This window comes from Chinchilla lanigera, unplaced genomic scaffold (genome assembly GCF_000276665.1).
Source record: "Chinchilla lanigera isolate Chin_1 unplaced genomic scaffold, ChiLan1.0 scaffold00011, whole genome shotgun sequence".
NCBI lineage: Eukaryota > Metazoa > Chordata > Mammalia > Rodentia > Chinchillidae > Chinchilla > Chinchilla lanigera.
In genome coordinates, this window is record NW_004955412.1 from 31,298,907 (window position 1) to 31,314,837 (window position 15,931).

The following is a 15,931-nucleotide window of genomic DNA, read 5'->3' on the forward strand; positions in this document are numbered from 1 at the left end:
GGACAGGACTGGAAATTCTGTAGAGAAATGGAAGCTCAGCACATTTAAACTACTTGTCCAGCAGATCAAACTTGGGCTTCTGACTTTTACTCAAAGGGGCAAGAGGAGCCAGCCAGCCCCATGTGGGACTTTTTGGGATAAATAGCCTTTGCATTTGGGAAAGACATTCATTCTACTTCACAGATGAGTAAATACAGTTAGGTGGGAATCGGAACCATTCAGTAAGCGTGGCATGCACAGAATGATGCTTGGAACTATATCGTCATGACTCTGTTGATCGTTGTCCATCTTGATTTCCTTGGTGACAAGGGACATGTGGCTAAAGACTTCTCATCCTGTACTTTCTAGCTCTCATCTTGCCCCTCTTCCCCGCTTTCTGTCATTTGGGCTGTACTGGCATGTACACTCATTACCTCCAACTCACCAATGCCAAGCACCATTTAACCACGATAACTGGTTAAATTTGGTGACACTACCATAGTCCAGTCTAAGTCTGGCATCCTGATGTCTCCTGAATATTTGAGACTCTCTGTTCACCACTTCCAGTGTACCATGAAGCCCTCCACTATATCTAAGACAATCTGTCACTTAAATGCCTGCATGCCATTCTTGCCATCCCAAGGCCAGGCCTTGTGGCTTCCCACGGGACACAGTACATAGCCTCCCGCATGTATCTACCCCCTCCCCTCCTACTGCAACCTGCTTCCAGACCACACTATTGGAAATGCAGTGCTTCCTTGCACAATCCTGGACTTAGACCTATTCTTCCTGTCATGGTCTTCTAACCCAGTGTGCATGTGGATGGCCTGTAGAGACGTCAGCTACAGAGGCAGTACGCCACCCCTGAGATTCTGAGTCAGTATGGCTGAGAGCATCTGAGCTGTTTGGAGAAGCTTGCTGGTGACTGGACAGGACAGCCACCACAGAGAATCTCCAGATGCTATTTCAGCCTTTGAGGGCCTCTGTGGCCTGGCACTGGTACATTCTACTTGGTTCCACCTCAGCAAAAGAGTGTGCTCTTCACACTTTTTCCTCATCTTGGCATGTCCCCACACACCTCGCCACCATCTAGTCCTCCTTCCCCTCCTTGGTCCAGACTTCATGGAGCTTTTGCTTTGCCCAAGCTTCCCCTTTCTCTAAATTTTTCACAAACCTAGCATCTGTGCCTCAAGATTAAGCATCTATTGTTTTGTGAAGGGGTTCAGGTCTTGAATCAGACTGCAAGCTCTGTACGGACAGAGACTATGCATTGTGCATTTAAAAATATCATTTGTAACACTGATTATAGGTCTAGACACTCAAGAGGTACTAAAAATACTTGACTGAAATGGCTAATGTTGCATCTGAAATCATGATGTCGCCTATCATCCATGCCTACCTTGTACCTTATAACCATCTCCTTCTTCCTTTCCCTGAAACATCTTAGCCTGTATGCCAGGCAAACCCTCCTAATTCCAGAGCAGTTTCTAGAGTCTCATGCCATTGCTGATCCTTCCTGTCTTGCAAAACGGCAGAGCCTACAGACTCCCCTATTAGACATCAACCCAATGCCAGGGTGTCTTGGCACTTGCATGAATCTCTCCTAAAGCTTTGCTTGTCTTTTCATGCCTGCCAATCCTTCCTGGAGCTGCCCAAAGGGGAGCTGGATGGGACAGTGGGGAAAAAAGTTCTAATGATTCCCTTTTACAAGTTTGCTGCTGCCCTTTACTGCCTCTAAGTTAATATGTGTGGTTTCCAGCACATGCAAGGGAATAGGAATATGCCAGGGGAAGGTTGAGGTAGCGCTGCTTCCTGGGAAGGTTCTGCAAAGCAGTTGCCATGGCCCCAAGGGAAGATGGGCAACGCTTCTCAGAAGGAATGTGCGCAGGAATCAGATTCAGAAACCTCCCTCCTATCTGGGCTGACTGTTGGCTGGAGAGACCTTGGAGGTTTGGCTCTGCCACTTGCTTTGGAAAACAGTCCCATTCTGCACACAGAGAAGGGTTCAGATTATTATCCTAGACGCTAGTCCCTCTGCAAAAGCCTGCCCTGGAGGTTTGGCTGTGAATGACACTCTCTATACCCATGTCTCAGAAGACCAGAGTGATGTCTCTTCTGACCTCACCAGCCTGTTCCAATGCAGTGCAGCTGCTGTGGGTCCCTGTGAGTTCATCAAAGCTCGGTACCTTGCAAAGCCCATTACCATCTGGATCACAAACTCAACTCTGCATACTGAGACCCACCCTTCTTCTCTGGGGATTTGTTGCAACAAAAACAGCAGCTGCTATGGCAGGTGTGGCCTTAAGTAGCGATTACCATCAGGGGGGCACTCCTCCGTGTTGCATGACTGGTACTTGGCTCTCTGACCCAGGCAGTACTTTCCTCCATTCTGAGGCTGGGGATCTTTGCATTCACGGTATGAAAACTGTATTCCTCCTCCACAGGTCCGGGAACATTCTCCCCAGGGTCCCCACTGGGTCCAGCCGCCATCCACCACTGCCTGCAACATAACACCATGGAGTCAGGAGCACAAGAGAAGGGGCTTCAGTTGTGTGTGCAACCCACAGGCCTGACTTCCTCATCTGAGTATTTTCATCTGGCTGCAGGGTGTGCTATGAACTGCTGCAACCAGTGTTTAGTGTGCACGGCCTGCAGCTTTTTGAACAAAGAGTGCATGGGCTCCCTCCCTGCTGGTGTCTAAAGCAGTACCTTGCCTGTGGGTGGTCAGTAGGCACAAGTCTTTCATGGGAATAAGGTTGGCTTGAATGCGGTGGTTCTCTACTGAGGTGCAATCTGTCCCGAAGGGCAACATCTGAAGATGCCAAGGTAGTTCTAGTGGGGAAGGGTGTGGGGTGAGACCAAGAGTGCTACTAAATATTTAGCAGAGCACCGGTCTCGTAATAAAGCCTTATCCAGTTTCAAATGTCACCTATGTTGAGGTTAGAGACCCTTTTCTAAAGGCACATTTACTGAGAGATGTTGCCAGTGGTCTATTAGCTACTGGTTCCAGTGCTAGGATAATGCCCAGGAGATAAACAGAATCATTTCCAAGTTGATAACTAGCTTATGAGAATAAAGCTTTGCTCATGGTGAGTCTAAAGAGGGTGTGAAATTAAAATTAAAGAAATGAAAGTGATTAAGGTATACTATATGTGTGCACCAATTCCCTCAAATGAATATAACTATTCTGTATTACTAATATGGGCTAAAAAATAAATAATTAATTTTTAAAAATTATAAAAGTAATGCTTTTATAGAAAATGAAAAATACAAAGACTATAAAAAGAAAAACAATACTTTAAAAAAATCACTACACATACTTTTGTTCTGAATATATGATCATAAAAATGTATGCTTTCATTTACCAAGAAATGATTTTCTTTCTCTCATAATGTATATATATAATTTTAGGCTCTGCTTTTTCTCCTTAAAAATAGATGATAAAGATAATTCCGTGAGCATTTCATGACAGTCTGCCTGCATCTAGCTTGGTTCTTACTGGAGTGGGTAGATGGGTTAATCCCCTCTCCCCTCAGGAACAGGGAAGAGAATGCACGAGGAGCCCAGGCCGGGGCCTGGCGCTCACCCACGAACTTATACTAGGCTTAGGAGGAGTGTATGGCTTTACCAGCCCAGGGGGGCCCTGAGACTCAATGGCAAAGAAGAGCCCCTTGGAGCGTGCTTGGGCCACCCCACTCTTCAGTGCTGGGCAGGGGACCAGGCTGTGCGACCCAGCAGATGCTGCTTCATGGTGATGGCTCCGTGACTCGAAGTAAGAGAAATGCGATCACCCTCACAGTTTGGATGTATTGAGAGCAGGGCAAAGGAGTGAACCACTTAAAAATTTTCTCTGGCATTGCCTTGGTTTTCCCTGCAAATTTCCTCTATACAGGGCCAAGTTTTCTCCGCCTGGTCAGAGCCGGGCCTGATTCCTTCTCCCCTTCTCCTGTTGGAGTGTGGGATTCCTACAGCTTCTCTCATGCCCTTCACCTCTAACTAAGAATTCAGCTCAAATGTGGGGAGGTTATAAATGCTCTATGCTCAGCCCTTGATGAAATGTTTCTTCCCCACACCGTTCTATTTATAATGAAAATTCATAACGTCTCCCGTGTGGTGAATGTCTGCCTTCTGGTCTTCACACTTCCACCAACCTGCATGAGGCCTCCATTCAGCACCAAAGCAGAACCAGGGAGGACACTGTTGAGACACCTGACTGTGAATACAGCCTGTGAGGGCTCCTTGCCCATGTGGATAGATATGCTTTGGTTTGTTCAAAGATGATCTCTTAGTTCCTGATTCTCAGATGTGGTCCCCCTTTGAAAACAGCCCTCACCACCCTCCCTGCTCCTTCTTCCCTCCCCTCCTTCTCCTCCTCCCTCACCTTGGACCTCTCCACTTCCTCTTCTGGCAGACAGCTGCCATCCAAGCACAAGCGCCCCGGTCCACAGGGAGTGCCATCAGCCCAGTGCAGGCTGCCATTCCTTGTGTGGCAGACACCCTCATCACCATCCATTTGGCACCAGAGCTGAGCACATGTGTCCTGCTCAGAGGTGTTGGGGCAGTGGCGGTAACCTGGCCCAAAGATCTGCTTGCACTGTTGGTCCAGGTCATAGAGGGCCCTGCGGCCTGGGAGGTCCGTGGGGAAGGGCAGGGCCGAGGTAGGGGGGTCCAGGAGACAGTCCCCTGAGAGTAGAGGAAGCAGAGGAGTGAGAACAAGGCTAGGACCTGTCTCTCAGCTCTCTATGCCTCCCTACATTAGATTCAAGTCTCAGAAGAGGTGGTTTAAGGTCTAGGCGTCATGGTTTCCTTGACTCAGTCTGAACATGCCAGCATTTGATCATCTACCCAGAGCCTAGCTCATTTGGATGAACAGTAGCAAAGGCTTTTTTGGGACTGACATTCTCATGCTATCCAGAACATCTCAGGATGCATTACCTCTGGCAGCATGTGCCTAGTGAATGTCAACTAATTGTATGCTAACCCACATCACAATATAATGGAGGATGTAAATGTGTTCTGAGAAACTATGGCTGGCAAAGACAACCCAAATAGCATCAGCAGTACTAATGCTTGGACAATATACTATTTTCACAGTACCCATTTCCCTGCCTCCTTCAATGAGAAGAATCTAGACTGTGTAGCTTTGCTGCTTTAACCAACAGTCACCGTCCTAACAAGCACCCATGCCTTTGGTGCTTGCTCGCTCATGACTGATTACTGTTTCTCTGCTGCTGCTACGGCTACTGCTGTTGTCTTCTTTGCTATTTCAGAGCTATCATAAGATCAATCATTCCAGCCTTGAATACCCTCTTCTGTCCTCTTTGCAACACACGTTCTTCCATTCCTGCAAACTCTGCATAAACTCACCTCTTCAGACAATCTTTTCAGACTAATTCCACCTGCTTTGATGATGAAATGGACATTAACCCAGAGCTCTGGCTATAGGGGGATGAGGCAAGGATGAACACCCTAGGGAGATGCTTAGGATGCCTTTCAAAAATGACACTTTTCTAAAGTCTCTCCCTAAGAGCCTTGGGAGAAAGCACAGATGCAGGGAGTCTGAGGACCTAGGTGCTTGTTAGGACAGCTGTCAAGGGGCCTGCTGGTTGGGGGATCAGAGAGGAAGCCAAGCGGGGCCTACCGTGGCCATCGTCCAGGAGCTCAGTGAGGTACATGGCACTGCAGGGAGACCAGGGCAGAGTCTTGTTCAAGTGAATAAAGAGTGGCGCCATCATGTGGTGCTTTTCCATGGGCCCAAATTGCCGCACGCAGGGCTTGGAGTCATCATGGGGCATGCTGAGAACGTGCCCTGGGGAGTCAAAGAGACTAGTCTACTCCTCCACCCTCTGGCCACCTCAGCCCACTCCCCGTGCGGCCAGCAGTGCTGAGGACCTTGGTAGTGCTACCACGTACCAGCTCCTCACCCTACAGATGTTTGCTTCAGGACTCACCCTGGGCTTTTTCCTTCCAGGAAGCTTTTTCAGATGACTGAGGAGCGCTCGGACCCTTTTATTTTCTGCCTCTGCCTGTCCGAATTCACACCCATCTCTACTACTTTCCATCTAATGTGGCAGCCCCCAAGCCTTAGCGCTCAGTTTGCATACAGTATTGTGGCCCTTCCTCAGCATCTATTTCATGTTTGGGCACCTCCAGGCAACCTCTGATGGTGGCCCAGGACACTACTGAATGGAGTTAACAATGTCAAGCAGCGTATCTGTCTGTTGTATAATCATTGTGTCAAAATTAGGAGCAGATAGTGGTTAAGTGTGAGAGCTGCTCCTTTCTTGGGATCTGAGCAACTTTGGACCTGGAAGTGTCAGTTCCCTCTGTGTCATAAAGCAGGCCTTGGCATAGCCAGTCTTACCTAGCTCATGGGCCATGGTGTAGGCTGCCTGCAGGCCCTCGTCTTTGATCACGGAGCAGCTCATGCTGGGGTCACAGATCGTGCCAATGTCTGCCATACCTAGGGTGTTGCAGTGCCCGTCATTCCCACAGAAGTCCTGTGTGGCAGAGAGAGCTCATCAATGAGTGTGTGAGTAGCCTTCCAGACTAGAGGTAGGAGGCAGGGGACACATAGCATTACCCCACTCACTAGCCTGAGCATTGCTTGCATTTACTGAGCTTTTTTAAAGAGTGGGAAGCAAATGTAGGGCTTGATATCTGGGTATCTCAGCCAGTGATCCTGCATTATTTTCTGTCTTCATTATAGTCAGCATCATCACCCTTTGTCTTTCTCACTTGAAGAGTGACTTATGAAATTTACCATTGTTAAACGATATGTGTGCATGCATGTGTGTGTGTGCACACGCACACAGCTGTCAAGAGGGATTTGTGAGTGGCAGAGAACAGAAAAACGTCCTTCTGTCTTCCCATAGGCAGCTTGTGTAAGGGAGCCTGTTCCTTGTTCTGAGCTGGCAGTGTCTGAGGGCTGGCTGGGACTTCAAAGGCTTGTTTTGGGAGTCAGAACAGCACAGTGGTTCTGAGAATGACCCCATAGCAAGCGGGCTTGGGCTAGATTAAGGGTGCTGCCAGTGTGTGTCCTCTCTTTGCCTCGGTTTCCTCGGCTTTAAAATGAGGATAACACCATCCTCCCCTGTGGAATTGTGGTAAGGATGGAAGGGTGGACAGGACTGGCATACACGACCCTACTCTCCATCCACTTCTCTTTAGGAAGCCGTCCCTTTAAATCAGGCCAGGTAGAAGGGCAGCCCTCCCGCTTTCTGGAGATCTTGAGGAATCCCCAGCTACCTGCCTATAAGTTTAGCAACCACTCTAGGCAGAGCCCTTGTCCCACTTCCAACCCTAGATCTCTCCCCGGGCAGTTGGAGTCTGCTTCCTCTTGTTATGACCTCAGCAGACAGCTGGTCACAAACTTTTGGAACACTGCCCTCACAAGATTCCTCTCCTTCCCTTGCAAATACCTCCCACTTGTCCTCATGACCTCCTCCTCGTCATTCTAAGCAGGAAGCTTCTGGCATCCACTGAGGCCAGCAGGGAGACAGTTCTCACATCTGGCTTGGCCTCTGCCCCCCACCCCTTCATCTGTCTCTGTTCCCCCTCCTCTCTGTCTTCCAGAGCCGGCCCACACACCTGTCTTGTAAGCAGGATGGCTGTGTCATAGTGCTCTGGGTGGCGGTCGCTGGGCTTGTTGAAGGGCCGCTGCCAGCTGCAGAAATTGCGCAGTGTGAGCCCGCCGTTGTCTGACACCTCTGGGCCCCACTTTTCATCTTCCACTATAAGCACTTTCACCACAACAAGGTTGATGGCATTCTGAATGCTGGGGTGCTTGTAGATGCGGGCTGCCACGGACATCAAGGTCAGGATGTGGTTCTGTTGGGAAGGGGGTGGGGAGAGGGGTGAGAGGAAGTGTTCAATCTTACTGCCCCAGGGTGCTCATCGCCCTGGCCTCTTGTTGCAGGGCATTTACCTTGCTCATGCCAGGTCTGGATTGACCACTGAATTTATAGCATCTCTCTGAGGACTCACAAAATGCTTGAAGCCTCAGTGTTATTGTCCTTGACTTTGCATAGAAGAAATAAAGTCAGTTATTAGCCTAAGAGCACAAAGCTAATGCTTGTACAGCCAGCATTTGAACCCAGACCTGCCTGGCTTCAAGGCTTGTACATTAGCATTCAGGCTAGCCACATGTAGCTATCTAAATCCCTGTTCATTAAAATTTAATCAAATTAGTCACACTGGCCACACTTCAAGTGCACCAGTAGCTGTAGATGGCTGATAGTTTCTGTATGGAGCCATAGATAGAACATTCTTCCGGCTGCATGGCTTGTTCTGCTGCATCTCTGTGCACCACCCCTCCCTCTCCTTAGCCTCAGCACAGAAGCAATAACCAGAGTGATTAGTTTAGAGTTTTTGTCCCAGAACCCAGCTAGATATTTTCCTGATATCTGTTGAGGAAACGTCTACTCTTCAGGATGGAAATTGTTTCCCCTGAAAAGTTTTCTCTAAAAAGCACTCCCAGCAGTAGCTAACCTTTGCCAGCACTGGTCATGCTCAACACCCATCAACTCATAAAATTCTCACCGTAACGCCACCAAGTAGGCACTGTGATTCCGTTTTGGGAACCAGGCGGCGGAGGGTTATATAAGTTCAGTAACTTCTTGAAGGTCACACTGCTCTTAAAGCCAGGATGTCAGCCCAGGTGTGTCTGTCTCTGACATCCACACTTTTCTCATTAAATTTCCCAAGGCTTGGCTTGCTGGGTTCTGTCTGGACAGCCCCAAAGGGTTTGTTCCTGGGGCTTGAGAGAATTCAGAGGGCCTAATGAGAGCCATGTGTTTGTGAGATCCCACCTGCTTTCAGTTCCACCTGGGCCGGAAGAAGGAGCCCATGTCATTGCTTGGCCTCTGTCCTATCTCTGGGCTGCTAGACACCAAGACTTTGAGAGGAGGCCAGATGCAAGCTCACTCTCCTTCCTGGGGATCTCTTGACGTAGCCCTCTGAGACTGTTTTACATCTGTAGGGATAACAGGACAGAGGTGGGCATGCCTCGAGCCCACAGTGTGGCCAGCTGAATTGCTGCTGCTTGCTCTGCCTGTGTGCTTCCTGGATGACCACCTCCTATCAGCCTCTCTGTTCTCCTATGGCCTGGAAGGTGGGCGTGGAAGGAGAGAAAGGAGGGGGAAGGCTGGAGAAGGACATTCCATCTGGAAAGGCCATGCGTGGGCGTTCCAGACAAATCTCATTTTTTGTGAATGGGACCTGTCTGTTCACCTCGAAGGCAACAAGCCAGATATTTTGTTAGTCCTACAAACAGGGATTGGCAGGTTACTAAGCGAAGGTTACTCAGCATGTCAAGCACTCCAGTTATGTTTAGGCTGATATAAACATCTTATCAGCAGAGCTGAAACTTGGCATTTACTGTTGGATTTGGATTCCTAAGGGAAAAAAAGCAGTCACATCATTATGCAACTGGGGTGAGGGCTGAGGAATGGTAGCTTGCTGCAGCTAAGTCCTGGCCAGGCCTTCTTTGCTTCCAGGGGCCAGAAAGTCTTCTGGCTGCTCTAGGTAAGCACAGGGTTTGGTAGACAGGGACTATCTCCTGAAAGTTCTTCTGAGGCAACCCGTAACTGTCCTCACAAGATTTCTTCCTGTAGAGTCCTGATTCCACAGTCTGAAAATTGGGAAAGATCAAGTCTTTCAAAGACATTTTAAAGTCAAAAGATGTCCACTGCTATGTGGTGGTTAATGCAGCTCAGCACGAGGAACCGAAGACTTGAGGTTTACGTGGCCCGTTTGCCCAAGCTGGCCAGATCAGACTGGGGCTCCCTCCACAAGCAGTGATGCCACAGTCACATCCCCAGTGGTTACCAAAAGGGAATGACGTAAATCGCTGCATGGAGGCCAGGGTGAGATAACAGAAGTTTCCCAGCACTAGGGCTTCCAGCGAGCCTCCTTCTCTGCAGCTTAGGGAACTTGTATGATCTCCTTTTCCAGATACCGTGCAGCTGTCAGGCTGGGGCATTTTCCTTCAAGACTACGAGCTGGACTTGAAGACATCTGAAGATCTTTCTGGTCTTAGAAGATAACTTGCATTGTGACGGGGCTGCAAGGATTCCGTGATTCAATATTTGTTTCAGAGGCCCCAACTCTGATCTTGCTGACCTTAAGTGCTGCCTTCCCCACCATCTCCCACTCCTTGAAAACAAGAGCAAGAGACTTGTTTTGCAGTGTATCCCAGAGTTCTCCAGGGGAAGGACCACTGTGCTTGGGGCGGATACATCAGCTGAATCTGTGTCTCCCTTTCCACTCATCCCTGGGCTCAAAGGGTAAGCCTGGCTTATAGTTGTATGCAGAGTAGGCCTAAGAGCCAGTCAAGGAAAAGGTCAGATGGCTTGCTCCACCACCTGGCATCTATTTATACCTCCCCGCTCACCACATAAGTGTAGGCTGTGGGCTCAAGAATGTGAATGGGAGGTCCTGTCCCCCATGGGCTGGGGGCCCCAGCATAAGAGACAACCTCCAAATACCACATCAGGTTGGGAAAAGCCCATGATCTGCCTGGCCAGGGATGGCTAAAAATCCCTGCTCTTGAATGAATAGGAATCTCATGCCCTTAACTCTTTTTAGGGAAAGAAGATGTTTTGGGAGGCATCTCCTCCTCTGCTGGCTTCCTCCTCTTCCCAGTTAGAGAAAAAGGCTCTAACTGCTGGCTGGGGCACAGCCCGCTCTGAGATCCGAACAAGGAGATCCCTCACCCAGAGCTGTAGTGGCAGCCAAAGTGAAGCTTGGTGGGGGTGTGAGGGAGGCTGAAATGCCAAATGCATTTCTATGGCTCCTCTCCTCCTGGCCAGAGTTTCACTTTCTGCTCTTTGCTCATCCGGTTGTCATACTCAGGCCCTAAGGCTCCCTCTGTGGCCTGCCTGGGAAGCTGGGAGAAGAGTGGCAATGTGAAAACTCACCTGGTACCATCGCTCTACCTTCCTGGCATTTCTCTAAGGCATGAGACAGTGCTGCGGAGAGACAGTGGCAGTGCAAAGGAAGAGGGAAGGAGCAAGGGGAGGGAAGAGAGAGATTTGCATGAATATCTTCCATCTTGCCTTGTTCTCCAAGCAGCAAATGGTGATGTCACTTCTCCAGAGCACACCCCATGCAGAACTGTGAGTCAGCCCAAATACTAGGAGCTGGGGTAAGCTGAACAAGAATGACTCTGCCTTGTGGGCCAGCAAAGCTGAAACACAGTGGCTTGCACTCCAAGGGCATGTGGCCATCCCACCATCCTTGCTCTGATGAATGCTTTCCAGCAGCTCTAGCAATGGTTGTGACTAGTTGAACTGCTACGATGTACCTGGCACAGATCAGTGCTTTCCATGTTTTGTTGCATCCTCGAGACACTGTCAGACTCAGGAATAACTGCTTCTACGTTGTTGGCGAAGAAAAAGGTACAGAGAAATAGATAACTTGCTTAAGGACACTCAGTTAGTCCTACTTTCCACCCAAGTCTGTGCTCCTGGTCTCCGCACCACCACCCATCTTCGGTGCTACAAGGAAAGCTGACAGCCAAGACAAATTCAAAGCATGTAAGGAAGTGAGGCTGCCTCTGTCATTAACTATGCAACCTCACTTGTGGCTATTAAGATATTTTCTCTGGGACATTCTCTCTTTTTCATCATTCTGACTGTGGCAGGCACAAAGGATGGAAAAGACCCATTCTTTTGGCAGTGGGAAGAATGTAATTCATGCACATATAGCACTCGTCTTTCCCCCATAAAGACTTGTGTGTTTCTGCCCAAATCAGGATGCTCTTGACATTCAAAGACAGTGCTATTGGTCATGTCACCACAGGCATGAACTACATCTCTGCTGGCCAAATGAGGCTACGGGATCCCTTCAGTATGCGGGCTTATGGGAGACATTTGCTCCAGAGGACAGAGGTGAGGGGCAGGTGAAATGGCTGTGAACTTTTCTTAGAAATCAGGCCCTAAGGCCTGACTACTTGGGATGCTCAGGGCTGCCTAGGAAAGATGAGTACCACGCTTAGCTCTTCTCTGCCAAGCAGAAAATTCCAAGGCTCTGATTACTGCTGAGACATGAGGCTGGGACATGAGGCTGAGATGTCCCAGACAGAGTCTGGTGCATTGTACACTCACTCCGTCCTCTTCCAAATTCCTTCAGGGGACAAGCAGCAGTGGCCAGATGTAGACAGAGTCAGTGGATTCTGCTAAGGTTGTCCCTCCTTTCAGAAAGCTCCCTTTGTATGAGCTCCTTAACCCTGAAATCAGGTAAGAAGGTGGGAAGCAGGGCCCCCTTTTGTCAAGGGATTAAGTGAACTCAACTGTACAGAGTTCTGGAAGATTTCATTATCACTTAGCAGTGGCAGCTAAAATCAGTCTTGAGCATAGCTAATTTTTTCTTGTAACTTTGAAGGTGAAAGTGGCCTCTCAGGAATAAGGCTTACCCTTCGGCTGGGTATCTTGGACCGCTGGATTTCAGGACCCATCCCACAACATCAACAAGCGTCAGAGGGCAAAGAGAGTCACGGTCCTTCCTAAAGAGGCAGCGTGGTACAGTTGGGGTCAGGTTCGGGAGACCTGGGTTGCACATCTAGTCTGTCACTTACTAGTGTGACTTTGGGCAAGTCACATGAGTTGTACATTCCTCCTCGCCCCTCACAGGTATTGCCACTGAGGTCATGCTTGTAAAAGCACACTGTAAAGTGAACATGCTCAGTGGCCAAACTTTCTGGAAGACAGGCTCATCCCAAAGCAGCTGCACAGGCACTTAGAATAGAATCGATTACCTGGTCCAGGCATCTTGTACTTCTTAGAGGGTGTAGAGGCTCTTTTGATCATCATCACATCTCCAGCCCTGATTACTCTAAGATACCCCAAAGTACTTTACAGTTGTGTGAGTGAAGTCTCCCCAAGACTTCTCAGAGGATTGGGTGTAAAAAGATGGCTCTATCTGGGGGAAGTGGGTTGAAGAAGGCCAGGTTTGAGGGTGCTAGTACTTATTTTTCACTCTTTCTTCTACTAAGCTCATGGACCCGTTTTAAGAAACCCAAGGGGTTAAGCTGAGAATCTCAATGGCTGGTCAGAGGGGCCAATGGGAAGCCATGCAGACAGCTGTTCCTCAGCTCCACCCCACCCCAACAAGTGGGAGCAGGAGTGTGGGTGGAATGAGACACAATGAGACCAAGGTGGAGGGGGCAGTCTGGTCCAGCTGAATAAAGATTTCTTTTTGTATAAGACCTAGAAGTAGACTTCCCAGGGGAAGGAATGGAGCTTTCACAGATGCCTCACACCTGTTCTGCTGCCCTCTCCTGATCCAAGGTGGTTGCCTGGGTGAGGAGGTCCCTATGTGTGGCTGTCAATGCCCCAGAAACCTGAATGTAGAGGGAAAGTGGATGGGGCAAGCATGGATCATGTCCTGCAGCTAGGGGTCCCGTGAGAATGGCAGTACCCACATGGCTCTGACACAGCAAGCCCCCTTATCTGGGGCAGCAGCCTAGATTTCAAGTGGAAGTGAACAAAACCTGGTGCAGAACCCAGCTGAACCTCCTGTGATCAAAGCATGGCTGCTTCTGGACAGCTGTGATGTCTGCAGATGCCAAGCATGTCCTTGAGGGAAATACTCAGCATCTCCAGGGTTTAGGTGATGAGCCGAGAGAGTGAAACTGTAAGTAGGACTATGGGGGTGCATTTTGGCTCAGGAGACTGAAAAACTGACTTTCGTTCCTGTTGCTTTGCCATGAAGGCTAGCCTATGTTTTTGTTCTCAGGCAAATTTCCAAAATTGGCCGGCTTGGTAGGACAGCACCTCAGCTGTGTGGTCTGCATGAATGTATCTGAGATTCTTTCAGATGGAGCCCCCTGGAGCAGGAATGGTGGTCCCAGCGAGATGGGTGAAGCCCTCGCCTCACTCCCCTTAACCCCCGCCATCCTCTTGCTTGGGGAAAAGAATCAGAAGAAGTGGATGATGCCTCTCCCTGTTCTCAAGGTGGAGAGAGGACCCAATAAATCAGTGTTGGCCCAATGCTCACAGGGCAGACAGCTCTGTCTCGATGACATACAGTACTCCGGGAGAAATACCACAAAAGCTCAGTACCACAAAAGTGTCCAAGGGAGCGTCCCTGGGGTTTAACTGGCCCCTGCAGTAGCCAGAAGAGCAGCCACACGGACCTCTGGCCAGCAGCGCTGCCAGCCCCATCAGTCAGTTTCTGGCCAGATCTTTCTCCTTCTGCACTTCCCAGTGAGAGCAGGGGGTGGCGGTGGGGGGTAAGATCCTGCCAGAAGCAGAAGGCTAACCACTTCCTCATCTAGATTACGCTGCACAGGTAATGCCAATGTGTTTGGTGCCCTCAACAGTCTGGTACAGGCTGAGTCTAGAATGGGGTTACTGGCCAGGGATGCCATCACTGCAAAAGTGTTAACTGAGCTGCTGGGATGCCAGGATCCACTGCAGGGAACTGTGAACTCTGGCCAGTTCTCTAGCTGGCATATCTCTGGTTCTATGCCGCCTATGGGAAGAGAAAACACTGTCCTCTCCTGCATCCACAGCCTCTACTCCTCCTGGAAAGACAGTTGCCTGGTCTTTGGAGGAAGGCACTAGGGTTCAGGGTGATGCAGGGCACCTCTTGTTGAGTCAGTACCCTCTCTGCATCTGGTTAGCAATGGCCTGGCTACAACATCCATCCCTTAGGCCCAGTTTTTCTGTACTGGCTGGTCTGGGAGCTGAGTCTGAGCCAAGGGTAGCAAGGTGGACCCAGCCCAGCTCTGACTCTTCCAGAGACCTTAATTGCAAGTTCATTCTACTCGCTGCTCCCACCTCTTTTCACTGAAACTTCAGTTGCCAGGCCTGAGCCCCCAGGCAGAAATTCTGTTCCCCTCCCTCCTTGTGCTGGATGCTGGCACTGCCAAGTTCTGCCAGGCTGACTGCCAGGTTGGCAAGGTAGTCCATGCAGCTTGATCAGAACCAGCTGGGCGCACAGAAGTTAGGCAGCCCCTTTCCAGGTTCAACTCTCCTCAGACAATGTCTTTTACTCATGACAATCTCAGTTCTGTACCCGAAGGAAACCAAACAGCCACCTCTTTCCAGCCCAGCTGTGCTTCCCTGGGAGCCTCTGAGACCCCCGACAGCAGAGACCGCAGGAAATGGGGGTGGGGTGGGGGTGCTCTCCCGAAATGTGCAGTTTCTATCCTGATGGGAGAGGCAGGTGCCTGGGAGAGGGTGTGTTCAAACCCACTTTCGGTTCGGTTGCCGGGAGCTGCGGGAGAGTCAGGATGAGGACACAGAGAGGAGCGACTGTGGGTAGGAGGTAGGAAGCCAGGATGACACATATGAAGAAAGTCCCTGCTGTTTCTCAGAAAGCAAAGAATCTCATTAGGGGTCAGCTTGGGAGGGTGAAGATCTCGCTGCCCCCCATGGTTGGGAAGGGAGGACCGAGAGCCGCGGGAGGCTCCAAGCTCCTACCTGCAGGTCTGCGCTGTAGAGGGCAGCCATGGACGCGTCGGCCACCACCAGCGTTTCCACGAAGCGAGCCTCAGACACGGACCGCCTGGTCCTGCTCGTGGGCCCCGAGGTTGACGGCAGTTCGCGGGCGCCGCCTGCCTCCCTGCTGTCCTCCTCTTCGTCGCCCTCCTCTGGCTCGTCGTCTTCTCTCTCCAGCCCCTCGCTGGCCGCGGGGCCCCAGCGCCGCAGGAGGTGCGGCTGGTCCAGGGAGTCGCCCGCGCCCTGCGGCTGGACGGTGAACTCCTCGCCGCCCACCAGGAAGGAGCCGCGCAGCCCGCGGCACAGGCTGACGGCCGCCAGCGACGCGGGCTCCCGGTTCACCGTACCGGAGAAGAAGCAGCCGCGCAGCCCGCGCTCGGCCCGGGCCGCCCCGCCGGAGCCCCCGAGGCGCTCGATCTTGAGCTCGGGCGCCAGGAAGCTGGCGTCGGGCGCCAGGCGCAGCTCGAAGCCCTGGCCAAAGGCGGACAGGTGGATCGCGAGCTCGT

The 15,931-nt window shown here is 50.6% G+C and overlaps 1 protein-coding gene across 1 annotated transcript in view; it reads right to left on the bottom strand.

Moving 5' to 3' along the window:
- Adamts8 (ADAM metallopeptidase with thrombospondin type 1 motif, 8) overlaps positions 1 to 15,931 on the bottom strand; it is a gene marked incomplete in the record, with an annotated part of 41,346 nt that overhangs the window by 3,471 nt on the left and 21,944 nt on the right. Inside the window, 6 exon segments of the mRNA XM_013510983.1 lie at positions 2,296 to 2,479; positions 4,361 to 4,662; positions 5,621 to 5,788; positions 6,344 to 6,479; positions 7,570 to 7,809; positions 15,408 to 15,926. Coding sequence (XP_013366437.1) covers positions 2,296 to 2,479; positions 4,361 to 4,662; positions 5,621 to 5,788; positions 6,344 to 6,479; positions 7,570 to 7,809; positions 15,408 to 15,926 — 1,549 coding nt within the window.